The sequence below is a fragment of the Poecilia mexicana genome, unplaced genomic scaffold, assembly GCF_051168715.1.
Source record: "Poecilia mexicana isolate PSO_F unplaced genomic scaffold, ASM5116871v1 scaffold_12, whole genome shotgun sequence".
NCBI classification, from domain to species: Eukaryota; Metazoa; Chordata; class Actinopteri; order Cyprinodontiformes; family Poeciliidae; genus Poecilia; species Poecilia mexicana.
The window spans coordinates 20,851,606-20,879,473 of record NW_028263381.1 but is presented as its reverse complement, the minus strand read 5'-3'; the positions used below and the strand labels follow the sequence as shown (position 1 = coordinate 20,879,473).

General features: G+C 37.3%; 1 protein-coding gene across 1 annotated transcript; it reads left to right on the top strand.

Moving 5' to 3' along the window:
- Window positions 1-45: 45 nt before the first annotated feature.
- LOC106931724 (dihydropyrimidinase-related protein 2) lies at window positions 46-27,824 on the top strand. The gene is made up of 14 exons (XM_015010011.2): window positions 46-397; window positions 13,127-13,215; window positions 13,291-13,475; window positions 15,051-15,215; window positions 15,605-15,666; window positions 17,169-17,249; window positions 18,148-18,216; window positions 18,644-18,764; window positions 19,575-19,731; window positions 19,844-19,985; window positions 21,062-21,232; window positions 22,865-23,044; window positions 23,125-23,290; window positions 24,480-27,824. Exons 1-14 carry the CDS (start codon window positions 356-358, stop codon window positions 24,569-24,571), a joined length of 1,722 nt encoding a protein of 573 aa, XP_014865497.1. The 5' UTR covers window positions 46-355; the 3' UTR covers window positions 24,572-27,824.
- Window positions 27,825-27,868: the final 44 nt, after the last annotated feature.

Genomic DNA, 27,868 nt, shown 5'->3' with positions numbered 1-27,868 from the left:
TCCTCTCCCTCCATCCTAATCCATGAAGGGAATTGATGGCATTAGAGCCGCTCGCCTGTCAATGAAGCAGGGCGAGGCTCTGCGCATGCGCGGTGCGGACCCTTCCAGTGCGGGCTGCGCCTCCTTTCTGCTCTTGTCTGGTTCCGCGTTGGGAAGGTAACGGGTCTCGGCGCGCCGGTGGAGAGCTGGGTTCGGCTGTCAGGGTTCGGGTCTGAACTTCCGAGGTGGTTTGGGTCGCTCCAGGTTCGGCTGTTTCCGCTCCCTTTAAGAGGCTGCACGCTGGTAATCCGCACTCCTCCGTCTCCAAAAAAATCAACAAAAATCCCCCCAAAAACGAGCAGGAGCGCCGGGAAAGATGTCGGGATACCAGGGCAAGAAGAACATCCCCCGCATCACAGTAAGTCCCCGGCTTCCTGCGGGTCGGTCCCGCGGCTCGGGTTCGGTGTGGGCCTGCGGGCGTGGACGCGAGATGTCACCGGGCTGCGTTTGGTGACGCAAAATCTCAGCTCGGATCTGCAGGAGTTTGTCTTTAAAGATAATTTTCATCAGACAGAAGCAGTGGTGTGTCCGCAGCATCTTTGCGACAAGTGTCTGCGTGAATCTGAGCTTAGGTTCCCCACGCTTTGTCTCCTGCGGTTTCCAAGCCAGTGGAGATTTCACGCCGGTGGTCTTTGTTAGGCACCAACTGGTGGGAGCGTAGCGATCCCCCTCCTCAAACTGCCTTTTTATCCATTTATTCATTCCTCCAGGACAGCCATCTTCATTCCTTCCGCGCTATTTTTAGCAGATATTAGCGGTGGAAGCAGATTATTCCCCTGAATTCATGGCAGAGCTGCAGGGATGATGGTTTCAATGGAAAGTGGAGAGCAGGGAGGGGACGCAGGGTCCTATTTCCTTCATGTTTCTGCTTCAGCTGTGCAGTGAGGGCAGGATGCATGCATGCAGGCTGGGCAGGAAGGAGGTCACTGTCTCTACACTGGAATTTAAATCAGATAAAAAGATAAAACATCAGGAGTTTTGCATTTATTTACAACAGGGGAGTCCAAAGATACAGATGGAGACTTGGAGACAGATGGAGATGGAAAATTTACATTTTCTTACACAAGTAAATGTAAAATGCAACATAAAGTGGTTTAATAAAAAGATAAAAACCAAGTTTATTCAGACTTTTACTGAAATTCGTACCAAAATCAGCTTTTGTTCCTTAATTTATTCCTTAATCTTGGATAAATATAGCAACTGTTTAGAATCAAAGTGATCCAAACCCTGTTTTTGTTAATTCAAATAAATTTATTCAATCAAACCTAAAAAATATGCTTTTTTAATACAACAAACGTGCAAAAAAAGGAAAAAAGTAATTTCAGAAATTTTAAAGAAAATTTTATTAAAAACAAAAAAAAATCTAATTTTTAGATTATCTGAAATTTTCTGCAAATCAGAAATTTCTGTATTTCAAATGTCAAATTAAAAAAAATATTTTATTTTTTTAAATACAGCAAAGATGGAAAATCTGTGGTGGTGTGTTGTAGAAAAAAGGAAAAATAAGAGTAAATTTCTGTCAAAATCTCTGAAATTTTGTAAGTTTTATTGGTCGATTCAGATTTATTTGTCAATTTTTGGAAAATAAATTGTCTGGTGACCGGAATCGGATTATTCTTTCACAAACCGACAACAAAGACATCAGAAAAATTCTCCGATTGCAGTTTTGTTGGACGATTTCTGTTGTGTTACAGTTTTGAAATTAGAGATGCAGAGAACTTGTCTGGCAACTGATTCAGAATCAATCAATGATCAATCCAATCAGCCACACTGGAAGATTTTTGTTTTTTATTAAGAGAAATATTTTTCCCGCAAATGCTACTTTTGCCTGGTGTCTCTCTTTTTATTGTTTGATCATGAACTTTGACCTTAACTGAGGCGAGGAATGAGCTGTTGATTGTCTCTTGGAATATTTTTATTTTCCTCTATTTGTGTATATAGTTATTTTAAAGCTTTTATTTCTTGATTTCTTTTGATAGAGGTATGAAGCGTTGTAATCGGACTGAAATAATCGATGGCTAATTTAGTAATCGAATAATTGTTAACTGGAAAAAACAACCTCAAAAATAAAAAAGTTGTAAGACAGCATGGTAGAGGAAAAAATTTGCTAATTTTCATCAAAAAACTTGAAAATTTGCTGGGAAAAAATTCTGAAATTTTTAGATTTAATTTTCTGGAAAAAATATGACATTTTCTGAGTTTCAACATTTTTTTTCTGACAAATTTTTAAACAAGAAGTTTCTTAGCTTAATGTCGAAATTTCTGAGATTTTTTTGGCAGAAATCTACTACTTTTTCTTCCATCTTCAATTGTGCTAATACTCAGTAATTAGGCCCAAAATGACAGAAAAACATGCACATTTTATGTTTTTATCTATAAATATATTTTACCCAAAGATCAGAACACAGCTTTAGCTTCACCAGGTTAAAATTTGTAAAAGAAATCCGTTTTTAAATTGGGTTATTAATCAGTTCATCCACAAATAATCAATATTTCAGCCTTGCATTATAAGTCAGCAGAGAGATTTGAGTTTTCCACATATTGACGTTAAAAGTATTTTTTTAAGTGCAGATTCTTATTTTACTACAAACAATCAAGTGTTCACTTGGTTAATTCTGCTGTTATTGTGTTATAGTGTGTATTTTGTCACTTAAAATGGAATTGAACTGTTTTATTTGAATATTTTTAAGTTTTTCTATTAATGTATAATAGTTAAATGAAAAATTTGCAGAATGTTGAGATGTTTTTATCCAATTAATCAATACTAAGATAACCGTTTAGACATACTTTATTCTGCTTTGTGTTGTGTTGCCTCATTTCTTGTTTATTTATCTGAATTTGGATAAATAAATTTAAATTAAATCACACTGCAAAAACACAAAATCTTACCAAGTGTTTTTGTTTAATTCTAGTGAAAGTATCCCAGTAAATTTGAAATAAGACAAAACTAACAAGTAACTTTTCAGGATGATACAGGAGCTTATTCCTTATGACATGGGAAAAATGTCTTGTTAAAGTGAAATAATCTCCCAGTGGAACTGTACTGCGTTGCTAGGCGACGGGCGGGGCTTGGCTGCGGTTGCTAGGTAACGGTGTAGAGGAACATTCTACCAATGGAACTAGAACTTCTGACTTAAAACAAGCTCCTATTTCTTGTTGAAAAGTTACTTGTAAGTTAGTTTTATCTTATTCCAACTTTACTTAGACATTTTCACTAGAATTTAGACAAAAATACTTTGTAATATTTTGTGTCTTTGCAGTTTAGCTACCTTTTATGTTTATATTTTCAGCTTTTGTTTGTCTGATTTTAAATTTTTATTTAATCTAACACCTTTAAGTGTCATTTAGAAGCAGAAACAGGATATCTTTGGGTCTGGAGGCGTTTCTGACGGGAGGTTTTGTAGATTTTCTTCTTCTGCTGAAGCGCTGCAGGAGCAGCTGCTGCTCGGCGCAGAGATCAGCGGATTAGGGGGTTCCTGCAGTCGGACGTAAATGGATAGACGTGATTATTCTTGAGAAGCACTTGAAAGAAAAAGTGGGTCAGAGACGAAGCTGATGTCTCTGGAAACCTGAGATTTAAATACATTAAACTGTAGTTTTTCTGTCATCTCCTATCAGTTCTTTTTATTTTCAGTTTTCCTTTTTCTTTCTAATTTCATAGAGGAGTCATTAAACTGAACAGACGCTGCGGAGGAAATGAATGTTAAGTTGATTAAAACCCAAAGCAGGAAAAGCCGAACAGGAGACAAACGATGTCAGTGTTTGGCCGACCGTTTTTTTAATGAATCGGTTTGAGTTAAATATTTAGCTGAGTCTGAATGCTGAGTCCAGCTGCACTTCCATTAAATATGAATGAGGATCTGCAAATTCACCACCTGGAAGCTTCCGCAGCGAAAATGTGGAAACTGACTCTGACCATATATGAGCAAAAACAGAGTTTTGTTTAAAAAAAAAGAAGCTTTGCTTTCTAATAAAGTTACTAAGCTTCAACTCATTTGCATAATGAGCCAGAAATGCTTGAAGAAAACAGAGGAGACAAGGCAATGTAAAGCTTGTACAAGGAAAAGACAAAACAAAATATACACATTTCTTGACAAAAATGCATGTTTAAGTGAAAGGAAAAACAAATATGTCTACTTTTATTTTTAATTACGTCAGTTTTGGTCTTCCATATGTTTTATTCCACCAATCCGTTATAGATATTTTTTGATGACTAAATGAATTAAAAAGTGGGAGAAAAATATTTCAAACAGCAAACATACCTAAAAAATATTCAGTTTCATTTGATTATTCATTCAAATTGTAATTAAAGGCTGAAACAATTAATCGGATTAATTGGTTATTGAATTAATTGTCAACTAATCAATTAATCGTTAACAAAAGCTATGTAAAAAAGGCCGCTTGGTGATAAAAACGACATATTCAGAGAAGTTATTAACCGAAAACGCTACAATAAATATGTAAATTTGATATTTAAGATAAAATCCTCATTATTTGTGTATTTTCTTAACCATAAAATGAAGCAGGTTATTTATTTGCATCTTTTATGATATTTCTAATACAAAAAGCTCAAGAAAAATGAAAAATGTATCCAATTAATCATCAGAAAAATAATCGATTACTAAAGTAACTGTCAGTTGGAGCATTAACAGTAAGACGCTGACTGCTCATAATCTCTCCACAGGAACACATTTCATAGTCTAAACCTTTCAATATCTGATTATATAATTGAGAAAAATAATCTAATATCAAAAAGAAATTTGATAATGAATGAAAGAAAAATGAAAAATAGATTTTTTTTTTCTGTAAATTGATATAAAAACCTGAAAATATTATTAATAAATCATCATTCAGTCCCTAGTTTTCTGTGAGAAAATAATTTAATCTACTTATTATTCTGGATTATTCAGTGTATGTCATAATCAGATTTCACTTTGAGAATCATCTAATTTTTAAGATAGTGACTGCCAACAATCTCTCAATAGGAAACCATTTAAGAAAATATGCTATAAAATATTTGATTTGAAAAACGAAATAAATTAGACATTAAATAAATTGTATTGCCTGAAATATAATGTTATCATTATTGAGTTAATCTGGCTTTCACTTTAAAATCTGACCAAGTTATAAAACATGTTTTCATTCTGATGCGAGTCATAAATTTAGATGAGAGCAGAAAGAAAAAGTTATTTTAGGAAACAAAAGGAGTCTTTTGTTCAGGATGGAGGATAAAAATAGATTTTCTATTTTAAGACCGTTTGTAGATTATCAGGACGAATCACAGGACTCTAATTTAAAAAACATTTCAGAGTTCATTAAATGGTTTCTGATATATCCGTCTTACAGACTTGTTTCCCACACATGCAGCTAATGTTTGGTGTTTCCTGACATGGGTGGTTTGGCTCTTTGCCAAGGGCGCTGCTGTGTCAGGGGGCGGGCATGAGAATATATGATATAAAACTCATAAAATATGAGAAAGTTTCTTGTTATATAGACGTAATGAAGTTCAGTTCAGCTCAGAACAAACACATTTTATACAGCAGAGTGATATATTGGTGGCTCTACACCAAATTTATCAGTTTTACAACAAGTTTGAAATTCTTAGTTTTTTTTATCTAATAATTTCAGAGTTTTTTGGCAGAAATTTCCTCTCCTTTATGCTGTTGTAACCAGCAGTGTTTGCTGGTCTGGTGCTGGGAACCAGTTCCCACCGCCGCCATGCCTCGCCGTCGGCCATCACGTCTCACAGCTGACGGCCCAACGGTCCAATCAGCCGCCCATCGTCCGACTCCGCTTGGCATTTCTGACCCTTTCAGCTTCAATCTGAACGTCTTCATTCATAAAAACCCAGAAACGAACTCTGCTCTAATCACAACAGAGACTCTGTTGGATCCTCGACGCCTGGCGGCAGAAAGGAGGTCAGCCAGGGGTCAACGACCAGGGGAGAGGATTTTATTACAAACTTTGAGTCAAAAAGACAGTTAGGACAAATTAAACAACATATTTTAAGTTTTTATAGCAAAACAAAGATTTTCTTTAAAACTTTTTGTGTTGAATAAAAACTTCTTTGTTGTTTTTTGTGTTACAAATTGAGATATAAAATTTAGAGAAACATATTCAGCTATAAAACAAGTTTTTTTTTATGCTAACAGATTAGGCAAATGCTACATAGCTGCAGTAAACAGCATCACTGAATTAAATTTAAGGCTTTTTAAGATCATTATTTAATGTAAACACCAAAAAAAAATAATGTTATGCCAATTAAAATTCCCGTTTTTAACATTTTCAATTCAGACTTTCTGAAGCTAAAGGAGGTTTGTGGAGCAAAATAAAAATAGAAGAAGAAAAAAAAGCATTAATAAACAAGTTTAAGACGTTGGTTTTAATCCTTCAGCTGAAATTTGATGGGCTTTTATATCACTAAATGGGAAAAATATGTTTTAATAAGCCTTTTTTTTGTCTTATCTTGTAGATGTTTTGTGTGGTTGAGCTAAAGTTTCATATTTTAAACCAGGTTTCAGTCCATTTTGTGGTGTTTTTCTCTGCACATTTAGTCCGTTTTTATGGTTTTTCCTGCAGCTTTGCAAACAGAAATCTGGTTGTTTTGCATTTTCGTTTTTGCTTCATCCAGGAGGAGACGCGTAATTCAGCTGGCAGCTTTCTCCACCTGACTTCCTCAACGTTTCCCAGGATATTTTCCCCTTCAGAAACACAACACAAAATGTTGCCGGGTTACGCCTGAGCCAGACTTTTTACTCTGCATCCTGCATTTCGTCAGGTTACTTTCTGGTTTCTGTTTCTTTTTAATTATGGCACAATTTTAGCTCATGTTTCTCATTTCTAATGTGAGTTTAGCGTCTTTTCCATCATTGTTTTGGATTTACAGCCTGCAGCTGCTGTAATTCTCTCTCATTAATCCAAGGAGTCACTTTACTGCAGCTGTTCTCATTACAAAAACAACGGCACGCTAAATTTCCTGCACCAAAATAGAGTGTTTTATTACATTTATAACCGTCTAGATATGAAGTTCAGTTTTAAATGTAGGAATAAATTGGTGGAGTTCATCCGAATTAAGTATTGTTGTTTGTTTAAGCAAAATAATTCATTAATATTGATGAAAAGTTAAATGATCTATTTAAACAAGACATTTCAACTAGCAACATTCCACTGATAACTACTGAAGCACCGATCCACTTTATTCACTTCCGATACCGATATCTGAGGTTTAGTATTGGCTGATTCTGATACCGAATTCACTTAAAATTTTTATTTTTTTAAAACATGGACATAAATGTACGAAAGTACAAATTTATCTAATAACTTTGCACTAATACTGAACATTTAAATACACAAATAGCTTCAGAGGATTGGTCAAAAATATATTTAATCATTTCAGTCAGCGCCATTAATGTGAAATAAATAATAAAGACAGAAACACAATGTCAGTCAAACGTGTAAGAATAAACTGCAACAAACTTCTTTCAAACAGTTTAGTAAATATAATGTAAAATAAATAATAAAGCATAGAAATAGACTGAATAGATTTATGGATGATGATACCCAATCTAGAATTGTTTTTAATATCGGGGCCGGTACCAATTTTTGTATCGGATCGGTGCATCTCTACTAATAAAGAATTATTGACTTAAAACAAACTGAAAAGTTACGTGTAAGTTAGTTTTGTCTTATTTTGAGTGTAATAATATATTTGAAGTAGAAATTAGACCAAAAAGTTTCAAAAAAATTTCCCAAACTCATCATTTTCGATGGAAAAGTAAATATTTTGTTTTGAAGAACTACAGATCAGTTTTTACTCATCATAGTCGGTCTGTCGTCCACTTCCTGTTTGCTTTATTCCCGTTCACCATGCCTGATTCAAACCCAGAACACTCACTAAATCAGGGGTGTCCAAAGTGCGGCATGTGGGGCATTTGTGGCTCCCAAAAAACTATTTCAAAACAAAAAAACTAATCAATAATTATTAAGAACGATTCTGATTAATCGCTTCAGCCCTCCATCCGAGTTGCGACAATAAAACATTTTTGAACACAGCTTCACTTTACTCATCCAGCAGTGAAGTTTAAGTTGCCAAATAAATTTAGTTTATTCTAACGCAGGATTTACCGTCCAGACCTAAAGCTGAGTTTGGACCGAAGTCCCGGAGCCTTGTAGAGATGTTCCGTTTAGTGGAGCCAGAGTGGATCTGGGTCCGGTTCTGCTGCTGCCCGCCTCGAACAGAGAGGCCTTTGTTAGCCGGGGACGCCCGAGTCCTTGTGACCAGACCGGCCACGCCTTCTTTGGAGAGGGAGAGACAGGGACACTGGTGGAGCCTGGGGGCTCCCCTCCTCTTCCTCCTCTTCCTCTGCTGGTACAGCAGCAGGGAGGATGATTGATCACATGGTTTGCTCTCTCATTGGTCGGCTCCCCGTGTCTCTCTGCAGTGCTGAGGCAGGATGGGTGTGTCCGTCTGGTTCTTTTATTGTCTTCTAACCAGGGCCGGTCCAAGCTGTTTTGGGGCCCTAAGCAGATTTTCAATGAGGCCCTCCATACCAACATGTCTGAAGCTTCTCTATGTGTATAATATACATATCTCTACTGTTGTTTGTTTGTTTGGATCCCTTGGAACATGAGTGTAAGATCCCATCTCCCTGCTGGAGGCAAGAAGTTGCTAGCTGACAATGACTAGCATTGGTTTTAGCTGCTAAGTTGTCAATATAATGCGCTAAATCTTAAATATATGGCTGATATATGAAAGAAAAAGGGACGCAGTGCTTTACTACACTACGACAACTAGATAAGTTCTGGAAAAAGATTTAATTAAGAAAAAACTAATCGAGGGAGTGGGAAGTAGGCTAGTTATGCTAGCTTGACTATGATAACCTTGACATCTAGATGTGCTGTGGAATTTGGTGTGTTTCAGTTCAGTTACAAAAAAATAATAAAAATTAGGCAATCTAAATGCAATAACTCTGACAGATAATCAGTAGAGCAGGTGTTTAAATTAGCTAATCAACCGCCACAGTGTTAGCTTAGCTAATAGCAGTGCTAGCTAATCTACCACAGCAATCAATTATTAATAATCACAAAAAAGCCATCAAACTAAAAATATAAAACTGTAACGGACTGAATGTTCTGTTCTTTGTGTGGGAAATGTTTGAGTGTTTATTGGTGTTGAATCCTGAAATGTAAGGTAGCGTTGTTGTCAGTTGCTATGGCAACAAGTCTGTTTATTCAATTGATTTTTCTCGAGTAAAAGAAATAAAACTGCATACTAATGTAAGTAGGATTGAAGATGGTTGGATTTGTTTGCTTTTAAAAGACTGAGATTTGTATTGAACTGGCACTAAAGAAATTAAAATTAATTGTTTTAATGTGCATTTTGGAAAGCTGCTTTAGGAGACCCAGTAGAGCAACCTCAATAATAATTTATTTCCACTTCCACTTAATGCAGGGGTGTCAAACTCAATTTCCCCGAGGGCCACTTCAGCATATTGGCCACCCTCAACGGGCCACATTGACGGTACAAATCAGGAGTGCATCTCTGCTAAAACACCCCAGACAGAAGGCTGACTTCCCTCATTCAGTTCTGTAGAGGCTTATAATGAGTCAATGGTCCAGGTGTGTTAGAGAAGGAACGCATCTAAAGCTGCAGATGGGAGCTCTGGAAAACTAGACTTGGGCACCCCTAGCATAAATGTATAAAAATACAATGTTAAAAATAAATTAAACAGCTCATAATGTTAAATAATTGATTTTATGCATTGAAGTTTTAAATATTGCATTTGAGTTTCCATGGATGTAAAATTACTGCTCAGTTTAAAAATTACAATAATCAGTGTTTAAAGGTAAGCAAACAAACAATAAAAACAAGTCACATGGGCAGACATTACAGATTTTACTCAAAGATTTAGTCTGAGGCAACTGAAATCAATTAATTAAAAAATCCTTTCTGAATATCATCTCATGGTCTCTGAACTAAATGCGTCTTTCTGACCGGGAGCTGACAGCGTGTTGAAGAGTTCTGGACCGGACGCTTTGGAGCGTCTGGTTAGGAAGCGCATTACAAACCTTTGGTTGAAATGGCGCGTTAAATTCAAGTCTCCATTACAGACCAGAGAAAACTGAAGAGAATGCAACGTTGTGTTAATCCATTTGAGGAGCCGGTAGTTTATCTGGAGGAAATAAATGACGATGCAAAAGTTAATTAGACTGTAACATGCGCAGTCCGCTGCTCAACCACTGCGGACGCGACTCCGCCGCTGCGAAGAATTAGAAACCGCTGGAAGTAACTCATCCAGCGGCTTTAACAAATGGAGCCTTAGTGCATGTTACCCAGGAGAGCGGCGCTCTGGAGGAGCTGCAGACATAACATCTGTCCGTTTTGGAGAAGCGAAACCACGCAAAAAAAATAAAAAATAAAATAAATCCTGGTAAAAGCGCACACCGGACGCGCAGGGTAAAACACTCAGAGTTCAGTTGGTCTGTTTGGATCAGACAGATCCAACTGACTGAAGAATTAGCGCAGATTTTTCTGCAGATGGGAACCACGAGGAAGTGCGTTCAGACCCCAGCGGGTGAAGTGATGCTAATTTAAGTGAAGTCGCTTAATTTAATTTATTAAAAGTTATTGGGGCCTCAGTCAGTGGTTTTTGTCAAATAGCCGATGTTAATATGATTGTAATTTCACGGATAAAAATAGTACATGACCGATTTTTTTTTTTTTTTTTTTTTTTTATGTTGTCGGTATAACAAATAACAAAAAAAGTCTAGCACGACCTGCCGCCCTGACACCAACTCACACACATCTTCATTCACAGTCTTACTTGTAAATCGATTTTTCTTTTCTTGGACGTTTTGATGTTCGCTTGTCGATGTCTCAGTTTTATTCGCTGGGAAAATCAATATGCTTATTGATTGATTGATTGAGGTGACTCTGCTGCTGTCTAGTGGCGAGAAGCCGTAATGTTGGCTGATAACAATCGGAATGCATTATGGGAGAATTAGTTTGTAGTCAATTCGTGCTCAAAACCTATTTTAAGTCAATCATCGGCCTATAAAATGCTGGGGGCCACGTATGGCCCGCGGGCCTTGAGTTTGACACATGTGCATTACGCCATAGAACTGCCAATTGAAAGAAGCCTACATTGAAGTCAATTGGCAAATGAACCATCACAAAAGAGGAAGGCTCTTGTCGTCTCACTGCGCCCCAAGAGATGCATAACCTACAAAAACCCATTTGTCTGGTTTCGAACCAGCGACCTTTTGCATGTAAAGCAAACATGATAACCACTACACTACAGGAACTGAACTTCTCTGCTTTGTTTCAGTTTGAGGTTCCAAAGTTGATGATGTGAGATGCAACGCATGAAAATTTCAACTGAGGCTTGCACTCAGATGCCTGGACTCAGAGTACAGACCATGACACCACAGGACCCTTGTTGACCTTTAGTAAACACCTGTGATGAATAGAACATGCAAAATCTGTTTATGTCTGGTTTCGAACCAGAGACCTTTTGCGTGTAAAGCAAACGTGATAACCACTACACTACAGAAACTCATGCTCTTTGCAGTGTTCCTGGTAAATGATCCACATTTTGTTAGAGACTAACGTCAACGATGGGCATGGAACGATATCAAATACTTACAGATCCTCTCAGAGAGCACAGTAACTTGGTGAACAAACTGTCAGACTTATACTTGTGCCTAATTTCACATTACAGTCCATAAACTAAGCCTGGGATCAAAAAATTGTATTGAAGATGTCATTAGCAGAGACAAATGGTTCAACAGAGACTTGGCTAAATGGCTAAAAAATAAATGCAATACTTACAAATAAAAAATGGTTCAAAAATAAAATTAACACATTAAAATAAAAAATATATCTGAAATACAATCAACACTTCAAAATAAATAATGGTTCAAAAATACAATCAACACTTCAAAATACAAAATCTCTGGGAAATAAAATATTATGTATGTTGTTTTGAAAAACATTGGACTATAAGCACTTTTATCAAATCTCCATTGTGGTAAGATCATGTAAGTTCTTCTTAAATCCATGGAAACTCAACAGTTTGTAAGGTAGGTGAGTTAGCTCAGCAGGTTAGAGCACCGTGCTGGTAATGCTGAGGTCACCAGTTCAAATCCCATATGGGGCAATTCATGTCTAAGGTCCTTCAGACAATCAACACTTCAAAATAAATAAGGGTTCAAAAATAAAATCAACACCTCAAAATAAAAAATGGTTCAAAAATAAAATCAACACTTTACAATAAATAAGGTTTCTCAAATAAAATCAACACTTCATAATAAATAAGGTTTCAAAAATAAACACTACAATAAGTAAGGTTTCAAAAATAAACACTACAATAAATAAGGTTTCAAAAATAAAATTAACACTTTAAAATAAAAAATGGTTCAAAATCAACACTTCAAAATTAAAAATGGTTCAAAAATAAAATCAACAGTTCAAAATGTATAATGGTAACTGTTTCTGTCTGTTCATTCCATAAACTAAGCCTGGGATCAAAAAATGTTTTGAAGATGTCAATAGCAGAGATAAATGGTTCTACAGAGTCTTGGCTAAATGGCTAAAAAAATAAAATCAATACTTACAAATTAAAAATGGTTAGTAAGTGCATTACAAACCTTTGGTTGAAATGACATGTTAAATTCAAGTCTCCATTACAGACCAGAGAAAACTAAAGAGAATGCAACATTGTATTAATCCATTTGAGGAGCTGGCAGTTTATCTTGAGGAAATAAATGACGATGCAAAAGTTAATTAGACTGTAACATGCGCAGTCCGCTGCTCAACCACTGCGGACGGCAAAGAATTAGAAACTGCTGGAAGTAACTCATCCAGCGGATTTAACAAATGGAGCCTTCTGGGTTCATAGGTCAATCATCGGCCTATAAAATGCTGGGCGGGCCACATAAAATGACATGGCGGGCCACATGTGGCCCGCGGGCCTTGAGTTTGACACATGTGACTTAATGGATATCAATAAATTATTGGAATCTAAAGCAACCACTGATTTGATTGATGATGTCCTGTCGTCGTTTGTTTTTTTTTTTTTTTTGTCAGAGTGACCGTCTCTTGATCAAAGGAGCGAAGATCGTGAATGATGACCAGTCGTTCTGCGCCGACATCTACATGGAGGATGGCGTCATTAAGTGAGTTTACGTCGCTTGTTTATGGCGTCCTCCGTTCCCTGCTCGGCCCAACCTGTTTCCATGTCGCCGCTTCAGACAAATCGGAGAGAACCTCATCGTTCCCGGCGGGGTGAAAACCATCGACGCCCACGGTCGCATGCTGCTGCCTGGCGGCATCGACGTGCACACGCGCTTCCAGATGCCCGACCGGGGCATGACGGCGGCCGATGACTTCTACCAGGGGACCAAGGCGGCGCTGGCCGGCGGCACCACGATGATTAGTGAGTCGCTCAACTGAAAATGTCCTAATTCTTCATTTCATTTCATTTTTTGGGTCATCAATTGTTTTTACCATTCTTGACTCATATAAAATAATTTCAAGGGACACAAAAGGCCCCCAGACCACACTTTGGACACCCCTGACTTAGCATAAATGCTAACTCATGTCATCTGATGAAATCTGTTGCGGAAAACTTTATCATCTGATAATATATTATGGCTTTATTACTAGAAAATACAGTTTTGATTATAAGAAAACGTGCAATATTTCATATTAATCACATCAAACTTTATTTTATCCCCACAGTACTTGTGATTTTTTTGATCTTTTGGTCTTCTTCTCCTCAGAAACATTTCTTGTTAGCTTTGCTAGCTTGATGAATTGACCAACAACCAATCAGACAAAAAGTATCAGAAATAATAGATAAATAAATAATTTCAACTTATATGTACAACAAATCTGAAGAAGAAAAAGGCATCAAGGTGTTCTTAAAAACCGTGATTCCTTATTGGTTGGGAAAAATCTCATAAATATAAACTCATATAAAAGCGTTTATTAAATAGCTTAAATAAAAAAAGTTAATTTTCTATCTATTATTCCTTGTTATTTCAGCTTTAAAACGTTAAATATATTGATGTTTATGTGAACTATAAAAAACAAAGCAGCTAATTGAAACCTTAATTAAATGCCACATTAGGCCTCCCTGTACTGAATCAGCAGCAAAAACAAACTCTGTTGTCACTCCAGGCTAAACGCTGACTGCTGCAGTCAGGTCTGGAACATTGACACAACATTAACTGCCGCCATTTTGAAGATGAAACGGAACCGTACAATCAGAACAACTCTTTAGAATAACCTCATTCTGCTCATGTTTACAAGATTCATTCAAGAACATTAATGTGTAACCTTTCAATGTTCATGTCAGGTCTACTCGGTTGACATACGACAGAAATATTCAGGTTCATTGTATTTATTCTAACAAAAGAGGAAACCAAGATGGTGGCTAACATCAGTCCAGCAGCTTCTGTCCCTAAACATTAACTGAAATACAAATAAATAACCATAAAGAAACTACAAAACAATAGCTCTCAATGAGCAATTAGCAGCAGTTAGCATCAGTTAGCATTTGTAAAATTAAACACATCTAAAATGGACAACATTAATAATAATATTTACAGTTAAAAACATATACAAGACATAGCAAAATTACTCATGAAACTGTATATTATTAAAATTGTCTAAAATAAATGTTAAAATATAACATTTGTAAAGAAAACATAGAGCCGATCCTACTACATGCCGCAGTTACCGACGGCAACAGATAAAAAGGGGGAGGAGCTGACAGTTACTGGTTACTATGGTAACCACCAAAAGAGCAGCCTAGCAGAACTCTAAACACCAATAAATGTCTGAAGAAACAACTTGTTGACTTAACAAAAGGAATTCAAAGAATAAATAAAGACATTTTGACAAACTTCATGTCTATAACGTTGTTAAAATAAAACCCAGTTAGAAATGCTGCACTGAATTTGCCCGTTTTAAAAGCTCCGGTCGGACTTGTGGTCTCTGTGTCCAGTTGACCACGTGGTTCCCGAGCCCGGCGTCAGCCTCATGTCCGCCTTCGAGCAGTGGCGCGAATGGGCCGACGGCAAGTCCTGCTGCGACTACTCGCTGCACGTCGACATCACCGAGTGGCACAAGGGGATCCAGGAGGAGATGGAGACGCTGGTGAAGGACCACGGTACGAGCGCTGAGCATCTGATCCGTCTGCACGGCACAGCAAAACAAACAAAACTGGCAGAAAATTCACAGAAACCTGAAAAAACTTAAGGAGTTTTTCTGACAACCTATATTTGTTCCAAATAAATTATCTAAGGAGTTTTAAAGCAACAGATACAATCTCTTAATGCACTATGAAGGTTGTTTTGTTTGTTTTACTTTCAAAAAATTATGAAAGAGGAAGAAAAGTAAATAAATGAAGGATTTAAATCTGGAGTGAGAGATTCTTGTAATCAAACCACCAACAGTTTGCCTTTATTGGCACACATAAAGTCTGCTTAAAGAAATTAATTCTCAATCATTTGAGATCTTCACATTTTAATGATCATCTTTTAATCTGGTTATTTTCAGGTGTCAACTCTTTCCTGGTCTACTTGGCGTATAAAGATATTTTCCAGCTTACTGATGCTCAGGTATGGCTCCTTTATTTCTCCAAACAACACTTACATCCACCCTGAATTATTCTCCTATATCAAAATGGATAAATCTGTATTGAAATTAACATAATGTTGCAAAATGTATGTTGTAGCAGATCAGCTTCTCTTACAAATCAGATTAAAATGAAATATTTCTTTAAATAAAGCTTGATTGTAGTGATTTTGAGTTTACTGGTTTCTCCTGTATTTTCTGAGAACGGCTGGGACTTTACGATATAATTTTATAATAAAACAAAATGTGCCTGTGGCTTGATTTTTGGCAAAGCTGGATCCAAATCCAGAGTGTGTTTGTCTTGGCGAGGCTTCTTCTCATAAAGATAGTCTGAGTGTTTCTCTTGGGAGGGTGAGATGTAATAAAAGCCATATCTCAGCGCAGATCTCACTCTGAGTCATGGTGAAAATGAATTAATCCCGTTCGAAAGCAGCTTTGAAGCAGATCTCTGTCGGTTTTTGCACCTGCGTGAGGAATGCCGGCTGCAGTTTATTCCTCTTTTGTTTCCGCTGAACTCTGACGGCGCCGCGCTGTTGCATGTTTGGCAGCAGGAAGGCGATGATTCCTTCAGTGAACCCATTTTACTGTGTTACCAAGTAAATCGTGGAAACTTTGGAAAAAAATGTTTGCTTTTCAGCTCAAAACCTTGTTTTCTTGTTTTCAGACTGAACAATGAGATGCCGTTTGTGAAAATAAGCTAATAATCTGGGTTATTTAGTAATAAGAGAAAGAAAAAGTCATATTTTCATCATGTTATTTATTAATTTATAAAATGTTGCAGTTTCAAACTAATTGTTTAATTATTTAGCTAAATATTTAGATTACAAGCTACTCAGATAGCTATTTAAATATTTAGTTGGGAAGCTGACCGACTTAATATTTAACTCTAGCATAAATATTTAGTGAGGAAGCTAAATATCACGCTTCAAATAAAATATTTAGATCTGAGCTAGCTCAGAAATATTTGGCTAACTTAGAGCAGGAACGCTCTGATTTAGCCTTCATTATTTCTGAGCTAAGTACTACATGTTAGTTCAATATAAAGTAAGTTAGAAATATTTTTGCTAGCCTAGAGCTAAATATTTAGCACAGAGCTAAACAAGCTAAATGTTAGTTCAGAATAAATATTTAGCTCAGAATATTTAGTTCACAAACTAAATACTGAGCTAGCTCTGAGCTAATTATTTAGCTAATATTCAAATTACTTATTAATAAACTGAAGTGGACTATGAAAATAAAAGGTGGGTCTTGTGAACTGTTGCTTAAACTAATAACTACATGCTAGCATTCTTGCTAACTCAATATTTGGCTAGTTCACTAAATATTTAGCTTGCTAACTAAATTTTCAGTTTGAAACTGTGACATTTATAAAAGAGTGAAAATATCACTTTGAAAAATGACTTTCTCACAGTACTATATGTAGATATTTTCATCAAATCTGATTTCAAATGATACATTTTCATCTCCCTGTTTCTCTTTGATGCAGGTGTATGAGGTGTTCAGCGTGATCCGTGATCTGGGAGCCATCGCCCAGGTTCACGCCGAGAACGGGGACATTGTTGCTGAGGTATAAATTTGAGCTGTCTGTTTCCCCGTAACCGGGATCTAAAAATTTAGCTAGTCTTGCAGATTTCTGTAATTCCAATTTGATTTTCTACTTTTTCTAAAAACAAACAAAACTCTTAAAGAATCCTCCCAGCCAGCCGCTGTTTGGCAATCAGTAAAAGTTTTTTGGTTTCTGAATGTAATGTAACAATTCAGCAGGCACTGCCCAGCCGTTACCTAGCAACCCCAGCAGAGTTCCAACCGTTACCTAGCAACTCAATAGGAATTCTGGCACATTTGGCCAGCTGGTTTTACTGCTTCATGTGCGGGTCAGTGCTGTTTCCCTGAACATAGATAAGTCATTTCATCCCAGTTGTTTCTGTGTTTCTGTATTCTTATATTCATTGATATATACATATTTATTATTGCCTTTGAGAGTTGCTATATTTTAATGACAATACAATTCATTCTGATTCTGATAGTTGTCAATTGTGACACATTGTATATTTTTATTATTTTTAAATGGTATGGACTACCTTTTGTCTCAAAATAAAGCTGTTTTCATGTGTAAACGCTGATTTGGGGGTGTAGCCATCAGGAATTTATTTGGATTTAAAGTGACAAGACAGCTCATTCTGAAAGGAGCCCAAGATACGCAGACTAAAACGTCACTATTTAAGAATAATTTTGTGCAGAAAATGTAATGACCATGCTTTGTGTGGCCTGTAATCCTGTTGTAACATGTACGAGTCGCGCTTGTTGGCCGCCGCATGACGTTTGTAATTGCCACCAGATGAGGACAGTCGGTTACGGGGGTCATGGCTGTGATCGGTTTTCTCTGCTGTTGATCGGAAACACCTGGACATGACTCAGTGGTTGACTTTTCCATCGAGTTTGTTTGTGTGTTTGTGCGTTTTTAGGAGCAGAGGCGGATCTTGGAGCAGGGGATCACCGGACCTGAAGGACACGTGTTGAGCCACCCAGAGGAGGTGAATGCTTGGACTTTGCATTTCTACTCCAGCCTCTTTCTTTGCCCGAACAGCTTGACCTTTCCAGTCGTTCACTGCTTGGTACTAAAGTGTTTGACAGTTTTATAATCGTTGGACGATTCTCTGCCTTGGCCAAAACAAGACGCCAAAACAAAGGATGGGGTTTGTCATCAGGACATCTGTTATAAAGATAACACTGTGTTATTGCTAAAACATGTATTTTCTTCCCTTTTTCCTTCTGCCTGGTGGGAAAAAGCACAACATTAATGTTTAAGCTTGACTGTAAAACATAAGTCAGGGCTAAAAAAGATTGTATTTGATTTGTATTCACCAGCTTTTACTGATACAACTAAATAAAAGTCACCTAATTAGATGCTTAGAGGAGATTTTGATGTCTACATCTACAGTGTTTTTCTTTGTTTTCCAGGTGGAAGCAGAAGCTGTTAACCGCGCGGTGACGGTGGCCAATCAGACGAACTGCCCGCTGTACGTTACCAAGGTGATGAGCAAGAGCGCTGCTGATGTCATCGCTCAGGCTAGGAAGAAGGGTGAGGAAAGGATATATAAATGTGTATTTTTTGCTAATTTTGGCCAATTTTACAAAGGAGAACAAAAACAAATAAGTATTTTGATAAACATGCTTTTATTATAACGTGAATAAAAAATATTTCATGAATAATTCATTATATTTTTAATAAATAACTCAATATATGTATTTCCAATTTTATTTAAGCTAGTACATACATAAATATTTATATGACAAATTATATTTTTTATTAGTTTGAGGCACTTATGTGCCTCTATGCAACACAGCAACATGAAATTACATTTTCAAGTTTATTGGTATTTTCTCCTATAAGTGCTAACAAGAGAGGACCTCTAAAATAGAAAAAATAATCATAATTTTTTAAATCAAAATTCTGACATTTTTCTCAAAATTTTGAATTTTTTCTGACTTTTGATTCTGAGGAATAAGCCAGATTTTTTGTTGTTGTTGTCAGTGGTCGTAAATGCTTATTCAGTGACACTCAAAAAAAAAAAAACAACGTGGAAAATGGTCTGCAAAGATCCTAGTAGCAATGAAATTTATGAGTTGAAAAAGCTAAAAAATTTTGGAATTAATCTCAGAAATTTCCCATTTTTTTCCAAACTCTTAAATTTCCTTTTTCTAAAATATTTGAGTTCGAAAAGTCAAAAATTTGCACGAGAGAAATTAAATTTTGGAATTAATCTCCTAAATTTTCATAATTATTCTAAAACTTTTTGGCAGACATTTTCTCTATATAGTGTCCCTAACATGCTGCTGCAGTAACCTGCCTCTGTCTGGCAGCAGAACTTTACTTTAACTATTTTTCCAGGCACTGTGGTCTATGGAGAGCCGATCACGGCGAGCCTGGGAACGGATGGGTCGCACTACTGGAGTAAGAACTGGGCCAAGGCTGCGGCTTATGTCACGTCCCCTCCACTGAGCCCTGACCCGGCCACTCCGGACTATCTCAACTCCCTGCTGTCCTGGTACAAGTTGGATCCAACTGGAGACACATTTGGAAATGTTTCTGTCTCAGCATCCCAGTTATACTCACTTTCTTTCTTTCTGCGTGTGTTTGGTCATTTTTAATCTTCATAGTGGCGACCTGCAGGTGACAGGAAGTGCGCACTGTCCCTTTAACACGGCCCAGCGCGCTGTGGGGAAAGATGACTTCACCTTGATTCCTGAGGGTGTCAATGGCACAGAGGAGAGGATGTCAATCATCTGGGACAAATGTGTGGTATGTGTCCTGGCCAGGGCCGGCCCAAGCCTTTTTGGGGGCCAGAGCAGATTTTTATTTGGGCCCCCCATCCCAACATGTCAATAACAAATTCTTTATACTTCCTGAGGAGTAACAGACTATATGTGTAACATGCCTATTATCATTATCATAATTTTTAATTAACTTAAATCATACCAATGTTATTATATTGATTTAAATTTTACAGGAGTAACAGACTGAAAAAAAATGTGAATTTTGAATTTGCGGAGTGGTATCTAAGTGAATATAGAGCTAAATTTGGGCCAAAAAGTTTGGTCAAAAGAAAAAAATACATGGAAGTGACAAAAAAAAAGATTTGAAACTGAACATTTATTTTTGGAAAAAAAATTTTAAACAGAAAAAAAGATTTGGAACTGAAAAAGGTATTAAAGTGAAAAAAGAAGCTGAAATATTTTGAAATGGAAAAAAATCAAAACAGAAAATAAAGATTTAAAACTGAAAAAAGGTTTAAACTGAAAATAAAAATATGAAACTTAAAAAACATAATTGAATATGAAAAGTAGATCTTTTTCAGTTTCACATTCTTTATTTCTGTTTCAAATATTTATTTTTTTTCAGTCTATTTTTTTCATTTGAATAAACTTTGACACTAATTTAGCTCCTTAAGTGTAGCATGTTATTTTAACCATATTAAAGTGACATCAGCTGATCAACACTAAATTTATAAATTTAATATTTCCCCAACAGCAGCCATCAGCAGGAAGAGATTAACCATTATTTGTGTTACAACTATAAAAACAAAATAGAAATATTTTTTTCATGTGTGATACCATTTAGTTTGTGTTATTCAAAGCTATTTTAAATATATATGTATTTTTATTATGATGGCTTGGTGCTCTTGGGGGCCCTAAGCAGCTGGTTAATTTGCATATTTTTTTGACGAAAAGATTTTTCTTTCAAAAAATGTTTTAGGCAAAAACAAGCCACTTTAGGTGAAACAGTCAAACAATTGGTCAGGAACAACAAACTAAACATGCAACATAGAAGCTTAGAGAATCAGGCCAGTTCTAACGCTCGGTCGTAATGTATTCCAGGTGACTGGTAAGATGGACGAAAACCAGTTTGTAGCCGTCACCAGCACCAACGCAGCCAAGATTTTCAACCTGTACCCCCGCAAGGGTCGCATCGCAGTGGGTTCGGACGCGGACCTGGTGCTCTGGGACCCGGACGTCACGAAGATCATCTCTGCCAAGAGCCACAACTCCGTACGATGTCCTCCATTTTCTGAAGCCGGTGTCAGTGGGAGCGAGTGGGTGTTAGTCCAGTGCTGTGGTGGCTGGGAAGACTGCTGAACAGGGCGTGGGCCTCACACGGTGTCGAGGGAGTGATGTCATTCATAAAATCTGCCAGAGAACTGAAACACATCAGGCTCTGATTGTTTGCAGGCTGCCTGTCTGTGTATGTATGTTTTAGAAAGACATGGAGACCATTGCTGTGGACGTTCTGGGAATCTGCTAATTTAATCCTGTTATGTCCCTGAGCCTCTTTTTGTTCCATGGGAGAAATTATGTATAGCAGCGTGTGAGTAATGGGGTGGCTAATCCTTCTGGTGAGCTCATGTTGGGATAAAGTTTTGCCAGATTGCCATGACCTCAGCGTTAACCAGTAGCTTTTAGGAAAGAGCAGTTTAAGGCTTCCAGAGTGGACACACACAAACACAAAAACCTCTTCATTGGCCAAACTTCCTCATCTGTTGGGATAAAAATGAACGCTTGTGTTCCCCATCAGCTAATCCCTCTTGTCCATACAATTAGCTCTTTTATTAGCATTAGACCACAGGGAACACATTGTAACACATTGGTTAAAGGAATAGTTGTGGATGTGTTGTAAGTCGGTTTTTGTGGAGTCATCATCTGTTCATCTGGTAGAATGATCTCCAATTTGGAGAATCTGGAAGGACTTGTAAGATAACAGGACCTTATAGCCGGTCCAACCTAAAAGAACTCAAACCCAAAACCTCCAGAGATGTTGTACCAATTATGTTTAAGCCTTGTCACTTTTTGCATTTCACAACTATTTATTGTCAATTATTCTCTTAACTGAAAATAATTTGTTCTTGTGTCATTTAAAATAATCTAGTTGTTAGCATGAGCAATGTTTTTTTAGGTTTCTGCTAGCCTAAGTAGCCATTAGCTTGAATTAGTCCATAGTTGTTAGCTTAATTAGATATTATTATTAAAGCACTGTTAGCTTTAATATATACTAGACTAATTTAATAACTAATTTAATATCTACTAGACTAATTTAGCTTGATAGATGCTAGCTTGACTAGATGTTAGTTAAATTTTGGGTATTGTCTGTTAGCTTTAGGTAAGTGCTAGTTTTGTGAAATGCTAGCTCAAGTTGCTGTTTGCTTATGTATTTGTTAGCTTTAATAGCTGTTAGTATTATTAGATGTTAGCTTAGGCAGCCATTAGTGTTAGTAACTATCAGTTAAAGTAGCTGTTGGTGTTCATAGATGTGCACTGCTAGCTTTTGTAGCTGTTAGCTTGAGTTTCTGATAATTTATTTAGGTTATTATCTAAATGTTACTGTCTACTGGGCTGATACTCAGATTCATTCAACATTCTGTTGCAAATGAATGTTATTCCTCTTGTTCTGGCTATTTCATAACATATTGTTTAAATCTGTGGACAAAGTGACATATTATGATAAAATATTACTCCATTCTGATAACGGGGGGAAAAGTCTGTCTTGAGCTTCTTTTAAGTTTTGTTATTTCAGCAGTTGTAACTTGGGATAAATACCAAAATATGCAAATTGGCAGAATGAATTCAAATTCTTCTAGTTTGTGTAAAATAACCCTATTTTTTATGTGCTTACTTTTCTTTTCTTAGACTGTAGAGTACAACATCTTTGAAGGCCTGGAGGTGCGCGGTGGGCCTCTGGTGGTCATCAGCCAGGGAAAGATCGTTTTGGAGGAGGGGACTCTCCACGCCACCGAGGGCTCAGGACGCTTCGTGGCCCGTAAACCGTTCCCTGACTACGTCTACAAGAGGATAAAGGCTCGCAGCAGGGTATAGTGCAGCACTGTTGTTTTGAGGACTGTCATTTTGGTTCTTGCATTGAATATTGCGTGTTGTTTTTCTTCTTGCAGCTGGCTGAGCTGAGGGGTGTGCCTAGAGGTCTGTACGACGGTCCGGTGTGCGAGGTGTCCGTCACTCCTAAAACCATGACCCCCGTCTCTTCTGCGAAGACCTCGCCTGCCAAACAACCCAGCCAGCCTGTCCGCAACCTGCACCAGTCTGGCTTCAGCCTGTCCGGTCAGTCAGGAACCATCAGTCCATAAGCTTTACTCACAGTCAGGAACCTGTAGCTTGTTTCTGTCTGGTAGGAGAGACAGAAACAAGCTACTTTTGAGTTTATTTCAGAAATATAACCCAGTTGAAGATTTCAAAGGCACTGCCACCATTTTGAAGAAAGCCAAGCTTTTGGCTAATTGGTAAAAACTTTTAGGAAACCTGAAGAATATTTTTGTTCATATTTGAAAATGTAAGGAACCAGTGGGGAGCTTTGCTTTATTTGTACCATGTCAGACATGGGGTTGGCTTAAGTTTCTCTGTGTCAATAACTGGATATTTCTGATCTAATCAACTATTTTAAACCATATAATACCATTAATCCACCGTCATGGATAATACCATGATTTTAACATGATGAAAATGTAAAATTGTAGATTAAACTGAGAATTAATTAATCTGTTTGGGTTTCTACTGCTTCAAAAACAAAACCCAGATGGTTTTTGACAATAAGTTCATGTTTTTTGTTGTCTGGACAATGAGCCATTTCAAAAACCTGAGGAATGCAACGTCACAAATCAACAAGCACTGACCTTTAATCTAGTAATCCCAGAGCAGCCGGCCTGTTACCTAGCAACACCAACGGAATCCCCCCCCCCCCGTTACCTAGCAACACCAACGGAATCCCCCCCGTTACCTAGCAACACAAGATGAGCTCCAAGACATTAGGTCAGCAGGTTTTACTGCTGTATTAATTCAATTCAAATGTAAAAATACTTTACTGAACCCAAAGGGAAAGTAAATGTTGTTGTAACTCATATTAATTCAAAAACAAGAGTTATTGTAAATGGTGATTACCGCCTGTAGCAGTCCATATTACAGCAAATTTGAAGAAACCTCTTACTTAAGACACTCTGTTTTTCTAATACAGACGTGGATGGTCAGGATGCATATGCTATACAATGGCTGCTGGAAAAAGTTTTGTGGTTGACTTACCATCCAGAAACCACTTGCTCCATTCTTGTTGTTATTCAAAGATGTACGGTTGTATGTTTACACATCTGTAAACGTTGAGTTAGAGGCGTGGCCAGAAGCAGATTACTTGGATTTAAAGTGACAGGACACCCTAAAACGTCTCGAAATCATAATGAAGATGTTTTGTTTTGACCTGTTCAAGGAACCATAACAGCTTGCTTTCTGTTTGGTCACACAGGTGCTCAGATCGACGACAACGTTCCACGCAGGAACACCCAGCGCATTGTGGCGCCCCCGGGTGGCAGGGCCAACATCACCAGCCTGGGTTAAAGCTCCGCCTCACAAACCCTGACCCTTGACCCTGCATAGGAGGAAATTTGTCAAAGGATGGCGTTCAGCCGGTGAGATCAGGTCGAGAGCAGCCGAACCTTTCACTGCGCCTCACCGTTGATCCCGGCACTTCCTCCTATGCAGTTTTTCTCACCTACCAACTTTCCTGTTTCCCCAGCCTCTATTGGACACAGTTAGAAATAAATAGCAAACAAACAAAAAGGAAAAAAGAGAAAAAAATAACACTGCTTTTTGAGCACTTTTGACTGCATTGTTTTGTTTTTTTATATATATATATATTGTACTTACTTTATTCCATTTGTCCTTTTTATTTTCTGCTTTGCAGTTTTTGTTGAGGGTTCAGGTGAGTCAGTTAGGACGAAAAAAGGCCATGTTATGCAAGATGCTGTATTTCTGTTCATTTCTTTTCCTTTTTGTTTTGGTTGTAGCTACAATGAAGAATGGGTACCAAATTGATCAGTCTTAACAGTGTTGCAGCAGTAAGGTCAAGAATCTCAAATTCTGTTGATAATTTACAATGAATGCTGCCTTAAGAGTTAAAATAATTAGAGATTTTTTTTAAAATCTTTTGTTTGTTTTGCAGTGTATCTGAGACATGTGATGGTTGGAAAACCGTCACGTTTCATTTCTGTTTTCAGTCATAATTGCATTGCAGAATTGGTGGTTGAGAAGTTTTATTCTGTCAGACTTTGCCTTTCCATGCCTTATTGTCTCTTTACATCCTTTTAGTGAGATCTGTCCCATCTGGGAAGTGACTGATTTTCCACTTTGTTTGCATTCCTGAGTCACAAAGATCCAAATTTCACAGCGGAAGCTGCAAAATTCCCAGCCGTCCTCAACCAACCAACCAACCAACCAACCAACCAACCAACCAACCAACCAACCAACCAACCAACCAACCAACCAACCAACCAACCAACCAACCAACCAACCAACCAACCAACCAACCAACCAACCAACCAACCAACCAACCGCTGCTTTAGCATACAGACTGTTTTCTACTCATCGAAATCTCTCCTCATTTCCACTTTTTATGTGCCTGAACAAACAGAAGTTGTACTGATATTTTGATTTTGTTCTTTTTTATTTGTTGTTGAAGTAAGTGAAGGATGTAAGATAAAAAGATGTAAAATAGCCAGGATTAACCGATTCAAAGGTGCCAGATTTTTGTGCTTTCGTAGGGGCTTTTCAGCTCGACTGAGCCCTACGCAAAGGAAAAACGAGATCGATATCTTGAAATGTTCTAATGTTTTAGAGTTTTTACCTTGTTGTCAAACTGCTTTTTAGTGTTATTCTGTAACTAGGTGCCTAAGGGCTGAGCACTATTGATTTACGCTTGAACATAGACATGAGCTAACGTAGTTCTGACTGATATTTAGTGTTTATGCGGATGAGGTATGGGACACCTACAGGAGGCGCCTGCTAAAAAATAGTTTTCACCAAATATTTAGCTTCAGCTAAATAATTGCTACATTAGCATGATGACGACTAATGGTACTGTGCTACGGTACCATTAGCGGATGGTAATATCTACTAGAGTGAATACCAGCATGCTATTGTTAGCATTCATGCTAATTATGGGCTATGAACAATTATGTGCTCATTGTTAGTATGCCACAGAAGCACTAGCATCCACAAAAACAATAGCCTAATAACTATTATGCTAACACTAGTTAGCTCAGCTAATTTCTGGATATTAGAATGCTAACAACTAGCTATAGTATGGTAATGTTCAAAGCAAATAATTGTCCTTTTCATGCTCCCAAAAACAAGCTACTTCTGCTTTTGTTAACATCTTGATTTAGATGTAAAAACACAACCTGGAGTTAATTCTTTAATTAGGTGGAATAGGTTTGGACATAATTTTCAATTTAAAGATTTCTTTTGACAGATAATTCATGCAAGTCTCTCTTTATGCTAGCATGGTAGTTGCTAATGCTAGTCTCAATAATGTCATATTTAGTTGTCGTCTGTTAGGACGCTAACTCCTGTTTAAGCAAATGGTAGCATTTTAATCTATGATTTATTAATTAAAACAACAACATGCAGTAACCCAACATCTACAGTGGTAGATTAGCCACAACTAATTCTAATATCTAGATGTTAGCATGCTAGTAGCTAATGTTAGCAAGCTTGTGTTCACACCTATAAACTGCAATTTTCAGATAAAAAAAACCCACACTGTTGTTCAAGGATTTGAGAAATATTTAAATTCATAAATTACAGGATAAAGTGCAAATCATGAATTTTACCCAGGAACAGATTGGTAATAATATCCACTGCTTATTCATTAAAAGTATCTTAATCAAATGAGTAAACATTTGAAATTTCAGTCAGTTCATCAATTAAGACTAGGTTAAGCTTTTTATTTTAATCATATTGTTAAAGTAAAAGATTTAATTCACATTAAATGGCTTTAGCTTTAATGCTAGCTAGTCTGTGCTCATCTGGGCTGTGAATAGTATTGAATAACAAAGCACTACTGTTCTCTTTTGCCATCCGTTACATGAAGCATTAGCCTATTTGCAATGACTGGAAATCCTTTGAAAGCCCACTGTTTTTAAAGATTTATTACGCAGTTGGGTTTGTTTAAAAACACAGTAACACGACTTGGCAGCGAACCGCGCTTTCACCCCCTTCCTCTAAACTTTTTCTCTCCTTTGGCTGTTGGCGACAAACCTCCAACCTCTGTTTGTCATGGCAACCCGGCGCTATTACCGACAACTCTGCACTGACATATTTTTTGAATTATGTTGTGTGGACTCCAGACTGTTCTGAAAAGATTCTGCAGGCGTAGAAGAGTCGGCTTTGATGCTAAAAACGCCCGTCGTTTTTAGCATCAAAGAGACACACTGGCGTCCTCAGTGTGTCTCATGCCTCCTCCGTTTACACGCACAGTTTTACTCCTTTGATGCTCTGTCAGCTTGGACGCTTTCTTTCTATGCCATATTATGCTAACGCTATATGAGTGACATGTATGTACCCAACATGCTGCAGACTGACAGGTTCTTCCTTCTGCTCTGAGGTTGTTGATGCTGTTGAACGCCGCCTTTCCCCCCTGAGGCCCGTAGTCACCCCACTCCTCCTCCTCTGTAAGCTCTCCCCCTACTTTTTGTGAAAGTGAAACTGTGTGATGGTGTTTGTCCTGGTGACTGTAGGGTTTCTGGGATGCTTGCTTGTTATGACGAAAAGATCATGTGGACAGCAGAAAATAAAATAAACGGAACAAGGACTTCAGAGTATTAAGGGTTTTCTTTTGTTGTTCTTGTTTGACAC